A 16,320-nucleotide genomic window follows, 5' to 3' on the forward strand; every position below is an offset into this window, starting at 1 on the left:
AGGCTGTGACGTTTGGCTCATAGGAGGGCATTCTTCCATCTGCATCAGTCACTGCAACTGTATGGCATACTTTAAACATGATAGCAGCCATCCGACCACCCAAAAACTAACTGAGCATGTCAGGCCTTTTATAGATCACACACCAATTAGAGAAAACTAAAAAAATAATAGAATTACTCATTACAGGCACAGTGTGTAGTTTATTATAAATCATCAGTGGTGGAAAATAACTAAGATAATTGAGGCTGTGAGTCATTTTATGAATTTTCTAGAATAAGGTGTCATTTCTCTTGATCCCTCACCCTTTTTTATTTTAAGATCCTCACACCCATTTCTAGAAAGTTCTTAAATCAAAACAAGATTTCTATCTAAAAAAGCTTAAAATGGTCACAAAGGGTCATAAAAATTCAATAATATTATATAGTAAAAGACCATTCTGGATGATGAGTACTTGTATTCTTGATGTTTTAATTCCATTTTTCTGATAGTGATGCACTTTTACTTAAGTGAAACTTTAGAGGACTTTCACTTGTAATTGAGTATTTTTGCTCTGTGGTATTGATACTTTCACTGAAGGAAAGGATCTGACTTCTTTCACAACTGCAGGTCCTTATAATCCTGATAATTACGTCATTATTTATGTTACATCCATCATTTCTGTGAACATAGGAGTGTATAGTCCCACATTTTCAGTTTGCATCAATGTGAATATAATTTATATTCAATGGTTAAAAAGATACACTATGGTTTGGGGTCTGTTTAGCCATGATTTGAATTTCTTGATTTGTTCAAAAAAATATGCATGTACATGGATGACTGATAGCAACTATACTATTTGCCCAATGACCTCTCACTGTAATATTGAAGCAGTCAGTTGTTGCAGTTACGGGACATGAGATGGCGCCATTGCTCAAATCTAAGCTCCTACATTTCCATTTGAAATACAACAAGAATGTGATTTTTGTTTCCATTGGTGAAGTATCCAGTTCCAGAATTAAGTAAGAGAAGCCTTGCAATGTAAAAATACCATATCCCTGGTCTGTTGTATTATTAAATATTAATTAATTAATTATATTAGTTGATCGTTATTACTTGTGCATTGTAATATAAGAAGCATTTTAATGCTGTAGGTGCTTAAAGTAGAGCAACTTTAACTAATGTATTTACAGAGGAGCATTTTACTTACTTTAAATAAATACTTCACATTTTATACGATGATTTTATGCTCTGAGTATAAAATCTTAACCTGAAGTATCTGTAGCTGTCAAATTAATGTAGTGGGATGGTACAATCATTTCCTGGAGTATAAGTAGAAAGTAGCGTCAAATTAAAATACCCAAAGAAGGTACCTCAAAATTAGAAGGTAAAGTACTAACTTACTCCTCCACTGTTTGTTTCAACAGCTTGCAACTTAAATGTTTTATTTTTCCTCCTATTTGAAATTTAAATATCAGTCCTTTAGATGTGCTTACCATCATCAGTTAAATTGCAATACTGTTATAAAGTATGAAGGTTATGGGCTGTTTTTCTACATCATCCTATCACCAGTGGTGGAAGAAGTACAAGTAACATGTCAAAATGTTACTATATATCCTTATGTGTGTCCAAACTTTTGACTGGTGCTGTATATATACTGTTTGTATTGTATGTGTAAAATGTACTTAAACTATCAAATTCAAAAGTACTCATTATGCAGAAACACTCCTGTTACAGTAATATAATATTCATTCATTATCCATACTGCTCATCCCATTAGGGTTGTGTGGAGCCTGGAGTCATCTGGGACATGTCATCTATCACAAGGCTCACATGCACTCACATTCACACCTACGGGCAATTTAGAGTCGTATTATTGTATTGTAAAAACATGATTTCTTAAAAAGGTATAATGTGTAAGATCGTGCTACTTGATCCACCTCCATAGGGGGCAGCATTTCACCTCTTCACCCCTGTCCAGTTAATCATGTTGTTGTTTTCCCCATGTTCCTTATAATTTATTATTTAAATGTGCATTTATTGTTGATAGTTAAAATTGTTGATAGCACTGAAACAAATTATGAGTACTTGTAATACAAACAGTATGTTTTTAATTACAAATAAAAATATGAAGGCATGGGGATACTGCATGACACATGGGTGTCTGCTACAGCAGAATGTGAAGGGATGATGACATCATCACAAAGGCAGAATCAGAAGATAAGGTTTATTGCCAGGTAGGTTTTAAGTTACAAGATATTTGGCTTGGTGTTTCGTGCAGTATCCAATAAACATATTAACAGGAAATAACAATAAAAAGGTAAAATACTGCAACAGTCAAAAAGATAAATATACATAGATAGATAGAAAAAAATAAAACTATGAAAAAAAAACGTACAAAAGTGTTGGCAAAACTCCTGCTGAGCAGGATGTGCAAAAGATCACAGTTTATCTGATCTGTGCAGGGATAATACTCCAAGGTGTTACTGCAATGTGGATGTTGATGATTGATGAGGCCAGACGCAGAAGAAAAGGTCAAACAGTCTCTTTATCTTGCTTGTAAAAAAAAGTTACTGATGCATCTAGCTGGACAACAGCTGCAGAACAGGCTAAATTCTACTAAATCACTAAAAAGTCAACATCATACATTTATGTCACTTGAAGTGTTTGTCATTTGCACTAATGATACTTTTCGCTACAGACCAACATTAGACGTTACTCACCAGTCTAAAAGAAAAGTCTCATCTCTTTACTCGGCCGGAGCTGTCTCCTGCGATGGAAAAACACACCAGCATTCCCCCGTGTTTTGCTTCTTTGTCGTTGAACGTTGTTTCTTGTTGGAGCAGTTCTTCAGGATGGAGATAAAGATCACTTTAGTTTCTAGGCACTTCAGACATCTGTGCGTTTCTGTGATGTTCGTCGGGAGCTTTTGTGTTTTTAGTTGGGAGCTGTAGCATAACTTCAAGTTCTGGAGGAAGCTCTTCTTAGACACTACACTGACTCACACAGCATCTAGTGTGTCTAGGTGGTATTACAACACGGTCCGGGACGCGGCTAGTTGGTTAGCATGCTCATTTCAGTAGATATCTCTGAAATACAATAGATGGTGGTCTTGGTCATGACATCATCCCTGTGGCTCCTTCACATTGACGCTATTGATGGTGTTAGTTCATTTTTGAACATTCTAAACAAACTAAAATTCTGGCCAGATTTGGCCAGATCTTACAAATTGCACATTTTAAAGGAGCTACACTGCACATTTTTGCTATAGCTACATAGCTAGTATCAGCATTAACAGCTTTTTACTTATCAGTCAAAAGAAACATTGCGAGTTCAGCATCTAAACTTCATTCTTTTACTGGCTAAGAGCTGTCTCCAGAGGTGGAAAACAACCCTTTCGTTTCGATTCTATTTCCATCACTTCTTTACTTCTACTAAAGTTAGCATCCTGACTAGCTAGCCTCTGCCCAGTCGGCCCATCTTGACACTTTGCGATACAGAGTCAGTGTAGCTTCCACTCTACCCTGAAGAAGTAGCTGCTCAGAGGACGTATTATAACCTCCTGTGTTGTAAATGCAACAATGGTTGAAGCTCTTGGCAAGACTGGTAAGTAAACAGCTGTTAATGCTAATGCAAAACTTACACATAGCTCCTTTAATGTTGTAACCTGTTTAGCCAATTGTAGGTACTTTATACACTACTCTGGTTGGTTTAAGAGTAAAGCACTGCATCATTCTCAATAATCTCCACACACAGGTTGCATGTAAAATCTTAATCTGACACAATCCAGTCGTGTACAAGTACCTCAAAACTGAGTAAATGTACTATGTTACATTCCACCACTGAGAATATTGTACAGTAGAAAGCTTCATCTGTCTTCAGGTAATAAATTTGTGAGACTAAGATTCAACCTTCTGCAGCTGCACTCCCCAAAGAAATGTATATTATGTTCAGAGCTCTCTGAGGGGATTCATAACCTGGCAACCCTCAGTTGGTGTCTCTTGTACTTGGCGTCTGTATTTCGCTTGTAATTACTGGATTCACAGACGATGACTTATTCTGCTGGAGCAGTTATTATGAGGCATGGTGGATAAAGGCATGAGCATGTAGCACAGCCACAACAATGCAGCAAGAACAATCTTAGTGTTGTGAGGCTTCATCACCTCCTCTGCACTTGAAATCATGTGAACCTTTTACAGTCACACCAGAAACAAAAACAAACATCCCCTCTCGGATCCTCCGGGGCTCGCCTGGGCTCCATCGCCTCTAACGTGGCGCTTGTTTGTACGGATGTTCTTCACTCACAGTCCTAGCTGTCATGCCGGTTTGTTGTCGGGGCACACATCCATGAGGCCTCGCAGCGCTGTGCCTTTATTTGGGGGCTGTCATCTTGTGCTTGTTGCTGGTAGTTATATAACAACGCACCATATTAGGAGCCAAGATGATGCTCAGTAGTGACGTTTGCTCTGGGGACTGGCTGGGATTGAAATGTAAAACAGTGATGCATCGTTATGAGTCCCAGTGATTGAGTTACATCACTAAAACACCATTATGGCCTGTGTGTTTTAGAATAAAAGAACTGTCACTTGTAATATTTGTTCAGCATTCATTCATTGAGCATGTGATTGATTATTATTGAATATTTATTTGTAGAAGCAAAGATTTGTTCATATAAAAGCTCATGTGTGATTCAAAATAACAACTTGTGTGCTCAGTGTTGTTGAGTATCAGTGACGTTGTGTACTATTCTTATACCAAGCAGTTAATTACCGGTCTTAAATGTTTTCCAGTATATGGAAGGAAATGGTCCAAAATATGACATGATTTATAATCCGAAGGCTATTTTGGAACCAGAAAGTCGTCACGGTTACACTTGGCTCAAAACTGCAGAACATATGTTGAGTGTGTGTGACTTTATCCCTGGACTTCACGCATCTGAGGGTAACCCGGAAGTCAGGATATCCCCCTCATGCCCCATGAGAGCATCCCTTGTTCCTCCCACGCACCTCCACAGGTTCCCGGGGCTGTTCTGGACCTGGACGGGCACTATCAGCCGTCGCCGCAGCTCTCGGGCCAATAGCTGCTGGTTTCATTACTAAAGACAGCGAGCGGTCCTGGAGTACAGTACAGTTTAAACTGGAGCAGCCATCTGCTCCTCCACCAGGGCCAGGACAGAGGCTGTGACTCACAAAACATGCATGTTGATGTCAGAGAGAGCCAATCCCAATGTGCCTGACAGAGATGTTGTCATGCTATTGTTGGTTTCATTTTTTTATTTTATTTTTTTTTAAATTTAATATCAGGTAAGAGGCTTCGACCTCCTGAAAGAAGCTTTACAACGACCTCATGTGCACCTACATTATTTTAATGTCTTTGTCTGGGAATAACAAGCTCACAGTAAGTCACACACAGAGGCTTGTTTCTCTCATTACTGTTCCCCTGCAAACAGTGATTAGACACACAACTCACTCTAAATTGGAAAACGCAGTGAGGTGAACTTGTTTTCACGAGGGTCTTTAACCTGGCTAACCTGCTTAACGCCCTGCAACTGATGCCTGTCCTCGTTTGTCAGAGAATAACATGAAGAAACAGGTCACTGCCTGCACTAATTGCTGCTTGATCTGATGCAACAAGGTGAACTTAACTACAGTTTTATTATCTGCTTACTGAAGCACAAAAATGTTTGTTCATTCTGAGATAAAACTGATAGGATTACAACCCATTTATGATGCTTAGTCAGTAATTATTGCCCTAATTCTGACACTTCCAAATCCCATTTCCACCGTGCCATGATGTTAAATTATGGTTCTAAAAAACACACCAAAATCACACTATACACAAGACAAAACAAAGTTTGTTACAAATTGAAAACCTGTATTGTGCAGACAATAAATAGTGCTTACAAAGGGATTTTTGTCTTGTACACAGACAAGGTTTCTTTTTAAGAACATTTACACTGTCGATATGAAATCATCATGAACTGAATCGGTGAGACTCAGACACAGCTCGGGGATGTGACTACTGATACTGGAGTGGGACTGGTCGACTCGGTCACATGCACATTTCCCCCCTGTGGCATCAAAAGGACATCTTTCCAAAAAAAAAAAAAAAAGTCTGTTTACAAAAAGAAGTCTCTGCTTGTCTATGGCGAATACATGACCTTGATTCTTCCTGCTCCTCTGACAAGTGTGAAGTGAGGGTTAAGGAGTTGTTCCTCTGAGCAAGAAGTGGAGCTTGCTGCATGCGCCCCCCCCCCCTACCGGCAGCTCCATTTCTAGAGACATAGCCTCCAAGGTTTGCTGGACCCAAATATCAGGACACCCACTGACTGTGGGCCAGGACGCTGGAAGACTCCGTGCAAGGTCTTCACTGACAGAACCAGGTATCAGCAACTCTTCACAGAAGAAACCTTGCTAAGGCCGGTGGAACCTGTGAGAGGGAAAAGAAGGGACAGTGAGCGTGGGCCAACGGGTTTCATCAATCAGGAGTCCTATTATTAGCCTAATGGATGGTGCTCTTAACAGCAGCCAATGGCTTCTCCTCAGAAATGGGGTCCTGCGTAAGCAGAACCTCAGCTAATTTAAGCTACAGACAGTCTTGACATAAGCAAAATATAAGCTAAATATGTGCGGACATTCATTATAGTGGAGAGGTGGTGCAAAAAGGTGCAACTTTCTCATCTCAAGGGGCCTGATTGAAGCTAAATTTAAGCTCTGCTCTGCAGGGTGTGCACTCATGGATGTGAGACCGTTGGATAATGCACCTCTGAGCTTTTGCACAATGTCACACCGACCCCCTTAGACATCACCCACTAAGAATAAAGCTGACAAAAAGAACACACAAAAAAAAAAAACAGCACTGGTTCACGTTTACCTTGTCAGATGCTTGCTCGAAGAATGAACTTCCATCTCATTACTTTTGAACTCATTCAGCTCCTTCCGTATTGCCGCCTGCGAACAAAAAGCAACATCAAGCGTGAGCCCAGGTGCACCCCCTCGTACATCGATGCTCAGGTGGTGAACCTCAAACGAGGATGTTATGAAAATGCAGAAACATCTGTTGTTGAGATGTCGATTATGTAAGCTCAACTGGGTTTTATGTAGATTAAGAAATGTGTGTGGCAGCCAGGAGGTGATATTAGAAATGTCGATCATGACAAGTTCAATTTAGGTCTTTTTAATAAGACATACAATGAAATTTAATTAGATTATTCTGGACAACGTATGACAGAAAACCTCAAGGGAAGATATGACCAACTATTATTTATTATATCCAGTTTGTCAGTACTTTCCAGCAGTATATAACAACAATTTCTAACAATACAATTAATTAAAGGTCCCATGTTGTATAAAGGTAGATGTCCATGTGTTGTTTGATTATAAAGCAGGTCTAGGTTCTGTTTCAATACTGTGAAAGTATCAAAGTGTTCAGTCCACAGAGAAATGCACACAGCATATATTCAGACACTGAGCCTTAAAACCAGCCGTCAGGACTTCTGTAACTTTGTGATGTCACAACAAAGCAATCACCACCCTCAGTCATGCCCCTAGTCCCGCCCATCTGGACCCACCATCCAACCTTGCAGAATTTGGTTTCTTTTGAGTGTTTAACTGAAATCTGCTATATTTATTTATAGGCTCAGAGCCTCCTCTCTTCTGATTGGCTCACCGACCTGTTGTTAGTAGAGCTCCAGAGAGAAGCCTGAGAGAGGAGATGTGAAACTACACTGAGATGGTTTTTAGTTCCTGAAACCACAAATACATCTTCTTATGGATCAACACTTCAAATAAAACACTGGAAAAGTGTAAAATATGGACCTTTAAATTAACGTGACCTGGACTTATATCAGCAGTGATTAAGATAGATGATTGGATCAAACAATTCAAAATGATGATCTTATAGCTACTGTAGCAGCAGTCGTGACTACAGGTCTGAAGGCACTGACTGAGCAGCCTCATGCAGCACAATGCACTGTCACAACAATCCTACTTTTAGTGTGTGGTGCTGACACAGGTCTATTCCATCAACAGATGTCAGAATATGGACCCTGATTCATTATTTTAATCTTTAAAAGGCCTGTGTTGCTGATCAGTCCTAAAAACACTAGAGATGTTTTTTAGCTACCTTGTCAGCAGCTGACAGTCTGGTCCAGGGCTTGTCAGCTCGCCTGTCATAGTCCTGAGCTTTGGCCACTTCCACATAGTCGCTGAAACGGATCAGGATCTTTCTGTCCCGCAGCTCGTCCACCGTCGGCCGCTGGTTCAACTGGAAAACGGACATAACTGTGTCATAAGCGGTAGCTCTCATCAACGTGTTTGAAGAGATCGGTGATAGAAACTAAACATCAAAAAACGGCAGCAGGTTGGGTATTAAGGTTGTGATTGGTTTAAAGACTGGTGTGTGGATTAAATTGATGACATTTTATGAAATGGCTCAAATCACTGGAGCCACCGCCTACCTTTCTGTTCAGCCGCTGTTTGATTTCCCTCCTCTCCTCCTGTTCTGTCTGGTCATTTCTCTCTGTTGACACAAGACAAATATTATCACCAAAAAGCAGGTCAAACTCATTGATGTTGACAATGACGGACATCTTTTTCTTGGGACTGGACAGATGATGATGAAGATTAACAGAGCTAATATGTCCAATCCTCCTCACAATCAATACTCATGAGTGAGCCAGTCTGTGACCGTGCTGAGGTCAGGACTCATGGGCCGACTTCAACTCCGGATCAGCACCAAATGTGAGTTAGAGAGTGAGACACGTGCAGATTAGAGCACTAATAGGATTTATCTTTATTAGATGCCGCAGAGGGATCACTAGATGTCACTTAGTTTATTTTTAATCTCTCTCTCTCTCTTATTCATTCCAAAAAATATTTAAGCTGTTGAACTAGTTCGGCAGCTTAAAACAAGGCTGGCACCTGTCGCCATCTGAGTACGCTTGACTCTCTGAGTGAACGCAGCGCCACAGGGAGACACCATTCAGTTCTTTGCATTTTTTTTTTTAAAAAAGACTCTTATTTTGTCAGGGGATGTTTCTGTGGCCCATGGTGAGAGTCCTGATGGCAGGAGGTCGTGTTTCTCTGGAACTGCACAGGGCCAGTGATGAGACAGACAGCTGCTCAGAGCTCACAGGTGGCCCGTCTCAGCCGGGAGAAGCACTCAGTGCTAATGTGAGACTTCATTCCTCACACGGCTGTTTTATAATTGTTCTGAACTTTCAGGGACAGTGGGACTAGTTTCACAGTTTAAAGTGCTACAGTCTGACACCTTCTCCCTGAGGAAGGAAAACTATAACAATGCATTAAAGTAATTTTAAGGAGTCGAACGTGAGTAAAAGTCCTGATGAGGAAGATTCAGAACATGAACACACAGTCAGAGCTACAGTTAACAAACTACTTCCTACTGAGACTTGAAGTCTGTAGAGATACAGTAGTAGTTCCATTGTTGATTAATCTACGTATTATTTGGCAGATTATGTTTTCACCCGTGTCTGGTTCTTTGTTTGTCAGCAGGATTACACAAAACGTACTGAACCGATTCGCACCAAACGTGGTGGAGGGATTGAGCAAGATCCGGTGAAAGAGGTGGATCCAGGAACATTTTTTTATCACTTTCCTAAACATTGTGTTTTTTGACACTTTTGTCAATTTCTCGGGAAATGTTTGAATGTTGATGTAAAAAATCTGTCATATTGGTGGTGTTGAGATCTACCACTTTGTACAATTTGCTTCAGATCCAGACAATAATCTGGTTCTCACTCCTTGGTGGAGGTATATGCGCTTCATGAATTCGCCAGTAAAGTAAATACTTTCAGTCCATCACAATTTCAAAATGCACAAGATATTGTCTCCAATTGACTTGTTTTGTCTCAACAACAGGTTAAAACCCCAAAATATTTAATTTACAATAACATCAAACAGAAAAAAAAACAGGAAATCCTCACATCAGAGAAGATGGAAACATATAATAGTTGATGAGTTTCATTGATTGTTAAATTATTATTTGATTATTTGAAGGTTTTCTGACATGAACTAATTGTTTTGTACAGATAGATATTGGTTCATCTAAGTACTCTAAGTAATAATAAAAAATATTTTTTTAAAAACACAATTTCAAAGAATCTTAGAAATGATAACTAGTAGCTTAAGTAATAAACATGTATTACTTTGAAATATTCACTTAATGTAAGTGTAAACCATTAACCTCAGTCAAATAAGGCTTGAATATTAAGGGATTATTGTCCAAATATCGTTTTTTTTTTTTAATCAAATGAAGACTCTTGGATTTGGTTTAAGAACAGAAACGACGCAGAGAGACGTTTATAAACTGCTTTCCTAAATGGCACAAACAGAGAGTCAGGCTGCAGTCACAGTCAGTCACAGTTGTCGATGGGTGAACTACTTACGCTTCAGGATGTTCCGACTCTCCAGCTCCTCCACCGCCGGCCTCTGGCTCAGCCTCCTGCGGAAAAACACCAGAATTACGTTCTGGACCATGGTCACTCCTACGCTGCTGGGGTTTCTGTCCTCACCCCGCCTCGGCACAAAGTCTGTTAAGTCTTTTCACTAGTACTAGCACTTCGGATGCTTGAGCCGGTGTGCAGAGCGCCAAGATCCGCACATCCAAAACGCAAACACCGCGTCCCACCTCGAGTCCAGAAAGCGGCTTGTTTTGGTTTTAGAACATTTAAGGCTCCACATCGGGAAAAACGTCAGGCTGTGCGTTTTATAGCACGCGATAGAGCCAGTTTACTGAAGAAAAGAAGGGAGACTTTCCCTCAGACGACCTGCTTGGGTTGAATGTTCCAGCAGTTTAAAGAGAGAGGCGCGTTGTGGTTGTCGTCCCGGCGGAGCGGAGGATGCTGCGCTCTGAGCTGCGCTGAGCGGAGTGAGCGGTGCAGCACTGCCTGCCTCCTTTTTTACCACATGCACAGAACTAATGTGACGGGGTGGGACTGAGGAGGAGATTCCCCACGCGCGCACATACACACACACACACACACACACACACACCACCCTGCTGCAGCAAAAGGAGTTGCTTGAGTACAGTGGTGGGAGCTTTATAAGGGAAAACACATCTAAACTGACATTTTTCATTCTACAGGCCTGTCAATATTTACTTAGCACAAATGTGTATATGTGAAGTGAGTGAGATGGTATGATATGATGCTATGAAGATGAAAACAAACATAAAACAAAAACAACATCTGAACAACACAAATAGACATCAGATGATCATCATCAGGAGAGGTATATCCGAAATATTCAACGGCTGCTCTGTATTTCATTCATCTGTCAGTTATTTTTTGCATTTAGTTGCTCAGTAAATAGACTAAATGTAATAAAATAATGATTACCACATCCCAGAATGCAAGCTGTTGTCTTCATACAGCTTGTATCTGACCAGCAGTCCAAAACATTGTGATATTTCATTTTAATTTACGATGTAATTCAGACAAAAACAACAAAAAAAAATCTGAAACCAATAAATCCTCAAACCAGTAAATGTTGGACATTTCTACTTGATAAATCACTTAAATTATAATTTATAATCGCAATTGCTGACGTATTGATCATTCGACTAATTATCTCAGCACTAACAAGGACAATAATTGGTTAAAAGTAACATCATGGTGGACTGAATTAAATGTACATGTTAATTATGTTCATGTATAACAAGACTGGGTGGTTTGGCAAAAACCAGATTTAGCCTGTGTCAGTTCTCAGATTTCCACATCACCTGAATTACAGGATTCCACACATGACATTCCAAGAAGAACCTCCGCTCCACCCCCGACACACTCACGGCCACTACATTTGCCACACAGCTGCCAAGACAGTAATAGCATCTCTAATAGCGCCTCATGGGAAACATAAGTTTGTTTGTTTTGTTTTTTTTCCAAACCAGGTTCCATGTATTTTATAAAAAAAAAAATCCCTTCATTGACCCTTAGGTCATAGATATCGATGACTTAGAACGGCACAAGAGGCTTGAAGGTTTAATTCCCGGGACAAACAGGAAAATATGAGCAAGGAAAATAATGCTAAACTCCTGAGAAAGACATTATTTTAAGTTAATAAATTATTGTATTATACTTATTTCAGTGGGGATGGAGAGACAGATGTATTGCATTCAGAGCTAGACTGCTAATAAACCAAATAAAACTAAAACACATTTTATTTGTAGATGCTGCAGTTTCTCCGAGTACTGAAGTTATTTTTTAGGTTATATTGGAATTTTTTTTGGGGGGTAGAATAAACATCTTGAAAAGGCATGAAATGAAGGAATTACAATCTTTCTATCTGTTTGCCAGCCAACCTTAAAAAACACTTTTTTTTTCTCAACTACTGTCTTTGTAGGGCAGAATTGATGACAAATAAACAAGCTCCAAGCTGTGACTATGTTTAGAAGCAATAATGTGCTGCAGAATGTCGGTGAACACAGAGAAAACCTGTTCCCTGAATAGACAGGTTAAATAACGACAATCACTCACGACTCACACGAGAAAAATGGAAAACGGAAAAAGGCCCATAATAAAATGTACTTTAATAATCAACTACAATATATTCACAGCTGCTGGGAGGTGAAACTATGATTCACACCAGCAGCGGCGGCGGTGGTCTACAGCTAACTGAGAGGGCAGAAAATTAGATCAGATGTTGTTCTCACCAGCTCAGGAGCTTAAAGTGCTGACTCCAAAAAGGGGCCATTACATTTACTGGGAACACAGCGTCTTTTTCAGAGCAGGACAACCCCCCCCCCCCCTCTCAAATTATGGAGGTGGACAGACAGTTTTTTTTTGTCTGGGTTCACAGCGGGGCAAGCTCACATCATCTTTAAACTATCAAAATGATCCCTCCAGCACTCACTGTTCCTACTACTCCTGAAGTTAAAATGAATGTGATGTGGATATCACAATAAAGACATCGACGCTTTAGAATGATATTGCAAATGCTTAAAAAATAAGTAATATTTTAAACCAAAAAAATGTTCTTAAAACTATTTTTACTTAGGTCTACAAGTTCTGTGTGCATCACCCCTGTTACCACACAAGAATAGTTGATAGTGCTCGATTCAGCAAAGCCATGTGACTTTCTTTGTTACGTTCAGTGCCAATGTTAAAGTTTGTGCTTTTATTCGGTTTCTCGGTAAAACACATTCTGGATTATTGAGGTCCAATAAAATATCACACTATTTAAATATCTGAAATCCTGCAGTGTTCCATGTTTGCTAGCCTGCAATCTTCTCCTTCACTACCTTTGTTAGCTCTTTGCTATATTTCATGGCACATTACTATCCCCAACTGTTGATAACCAGGACAGCATAAAACCATTGGCAGTATGTGCGGACTTGTGCACAGTAACAAAGCAAACACAATGCATAAAAAAAGTGATCCAAAGGATAAATATCAGGGCTGATCCAGATGAATTTCAATGGATCGGTATCTAAAATAAAACCGATCAAATGCCGTTCCTTTCTTCACTGTAGCCTGTTGTGTCCACCTGAGCCTGCAAGTGTTGCAAAGCTGTTCTCCTTTGCAGCAGCGTAAAGTGTTGACTGACAATCACAGTGTACAAATGTGAAAAAGTATTTACAGCCATTGCTACTAATGCTGAGCTATCACACATCTGGATTTAGGGATTTACTAAGCTCCGACATTAGCATATCCCTCTTTCTAATTAGCAGAGTAGTGTACAAAACAATCAGGCAGCAGCTTGTCCTTTTTAGCCGGTGCTACCGTTGCTTTCACCGGTTTAAATGACAAACTTCACTGACGGCAGATCAGTTCCACTGTCACTAATTAACATTCATTCTGTGAGTAACCTGACGGAGAGTCTGTTGTCGCTGTGTGCTTTCTGCAAGCCAGTGTCTGTACTCCAAAGATCATTTGCAAGGGAAGAAGCTCCTGTTTTTATAGTTCCAACAGAGTGATACGTCTTCCCTCGAGCTGATCATGTCAAATCAACTTCAGGAGACTCTCTCCTAGTTTCTCTCAGGTATATAACATCAATAATTGAAGCTGATCAGTTTAATAATTTTGGACCAGCTCCCGAACAATAAGGTGTGTCAGATTAAGTAGTTGTTATTTCAATGCATCAGATACATATTTAATCTTCAATCTCCAGCTGCTGTTTATTCATTCTGTGTATACTGAGCATCTTTGGGACAAAGATTTCTGTCAGGAAGAAGTTAGCATTATCCTATGTTCAGGTCATAGCTTGAGTCTACACTGGGCAGCTGTATGTTCTGGGGTAAATATAAGCATCAGAGAGAACTTGGTATCAGCAGATATTAAAGAACTGGAATCAGGATCTGAGCCAAAAAACAACTTGATGGTGACATCCCTGTTGTTATTAGTGGTAGGTCTGTTACACAGGTGATTCCCAGGGACACAGGGCTCTTTTATCCATTACACTTTTCATTTTCTAACGCTCTGCTGATGACAGATACATAATTTTGCTGGCAGACATAATAAACTATTTTGTACACTACTGCAAATCAGTATAGCTCAGACGATGGAAAACCTTTTATAAGTTGCAACACTTTGTCCACAGCCCTGAAAATAATGACCAGGTGGATGTCACCTAGAGAGCAGGTCTAAAATAAGCTTCCCGTGCTGTAAAGGCTTCAGCTGTGACTGGTACCACTGAGGGCTTGCAAAACAGGACCACGGACGTGGCAATATTGGAAGCCGAGGGGAGTCGATGTGCTAAATGGAGCAGAGCTATGGCAGGATGTGTGGTCTGCAGCAGACAACATGTCAGGTCAATAGCATTAGCCTCAGTTCACAAAGTGAATCAAATCACACTCAAAACAGATCAGATGTATTTTACATTAGAAAAAGTAGGTGCTGATTATAGACAAGAGACAAAATCCAAATACCATAAAAGCAAGAGTGAGTCACCCTGTGTTGTATTTTGCCAAACAATCCTAATGGGGCCTTTAGTCACAGCCTCCTGCAGCGGGTTGTGCTTCACAAGTGTTCACCCACTCTGTTTGGTCAGAGGTAAAAGTTCCCTGTTTGCTGGAGAACTCCCCAGCATGTCAAAGCAATGAGCTGCCTGTAAGAGCAAGGGCTGAAGGGAATGTCAGCCCATGAAAAGCGGAGGAGAATGGGATGAGTCAGGCGCCACGGGCCGGGCAGCGGCCAGCTACTGCCCACTGAGGTGTGTCCTAATCTCTCGCTCCTTCCCCTCAGTGACAGAGCCCGAGGACAGGAGCGCCACGGTTAGATGTTGAGTCTTGAGTGAGCCCAGGACGGCCTGAGGGACGGGGGGGTGCAGGGAGCGTGGGGGGGGGGGCATTGGTGGTTAGTTGCCAGGAATAATTAAAGGAACCCTCTGAGCCTGACAGAAGTTCAGCGTTTATGTAACTTGGTTGTGTTTAAGTGTTGACCTGGATGTCTCCCACAGTTACTAGGTCACAGGAATATGAAAGACTGTCTTGAGGATACTGCTGCCCGGATATTTGCAGCATCACCTGACACTCTATTGCACCCTATACACAATGTTAAATTTCAAGTAACGACAAAAAAAAAAAAAAAAAAAGCTCAGTAAATCGCTCAAGTGCCTTTTTAAAACTGCCTCTGTTCAAAGGCTTGCTGTGCTTTTGATGATAGACGAACGGGACACATTCAAAGACTCAGACATGAAACCAAGAATCAATTGCATATCTAGCCAACTGTTTGTCTCCAACGGTTTGCCCTTTAGCACAGGTCCACAAATCAAGCAGGGGATCATGTCTGGCTCTTGAACAACCCGCTGGGAGCACAGTGTGGAGGAGGCGACTTCAAATAGCATGGTCCTGCTTCAAACCCTCACAAAGTTACTGTACATAAGCCATAAACTTTCACACGGAAGAAAATACGACAGGTTACTCTACAGGACATAAACTTTCACAATGAAGAAACCTCAGGTGGCTCTGTAGGCTTAGGTATATTTCCATTATCCTTTATGTGCAGAGTTTTAACTTGAAGTTTACCGATAATAAACAGAACTAAGAGTCGACAACCAGCTGTGTTTTGAGGTAAATGCTCAAAATGATGATGCTAGCATACTGATGTTTAGCAAGAATAACGTTTACCATGTTCACTATCTTAGTTTAGCTAATTATCACAAAACACAAAGCACATCTGAGACTCCGAGTGTTAAACCTGGACAAATTAAAATTTTGACAAGATGATGGTGCAAGATGAAAAGTCGGGGGAACATGAATGCTTGTACCAAATTTCATCGCAATCCAGCCAATAGGTTTTGAAACATTTTGAAACCACACATATCAGAGGGGTTAGCATGTGTAGTATCTTTTATTTGTTTATCTTGTTTGTTACCTTGTAACTTG

General features: G+C 40.4%; 1 protein-coding gene across 1 annotated transcript in view; it reads right to left on the reverse strand.

Moving 5' to 3' along the window:
• Nucleotides 1-6,248: 6,248 nt before the first annotated feature.
• Nucleotides 6,249-16,320, reverse strand: part of phactr3 (phosphatase and actin regulator 3) — a 55,721-nt gene continuing 45,649 nt past the window's right edge. The window contains exons 9-13 of the mRNA XM_022745032.1: nucleotides 10,385-10,440; nucleotides 8,435-8,496; nucleotides 8,101-8,241; nucleotides 6,850-6,926; nucleotides 6,249-6,405 (exon numbers count right to left, since the gene is read on the reverse strand). Of these exons, the coding sequence (XP_022600753.1) occupies nucleotides 6,390-6,405; nucleotides 6,850-6,926; nucleotides 8,101-8,241; nucleotides 8,435-8,496; nucleotides 10,385-10,440 (352 nt within the window). The 3' untranslated portion in view covers nucleotides 6,249-6,389. The remainder of the gene's footprint in view (nucleotides 6,406-6,849; nucleotides 6,927-8,100; nucleotides 8,242-8,434; nucleotides 8,497-10,384; nucleotides 10,441-16,320) is intronic.

Source organism: Seriola dumerili, unplaced genomic scaffold, assembly GCF_002260705.1.
Source record: "Seriola dumerili isolate Sdu_G_001 unplaced genomic scaffold, Sdu_1.0 BDQW01000088.1, whole genome shotgun sequence".
NCBI classification, from domain to species: domain Eukaryota; kingdom Metazoa; phylum Chordata; class Actinopteri; order Carangiformes; family Carangidae; genus Seriola; species Seriola dumerili.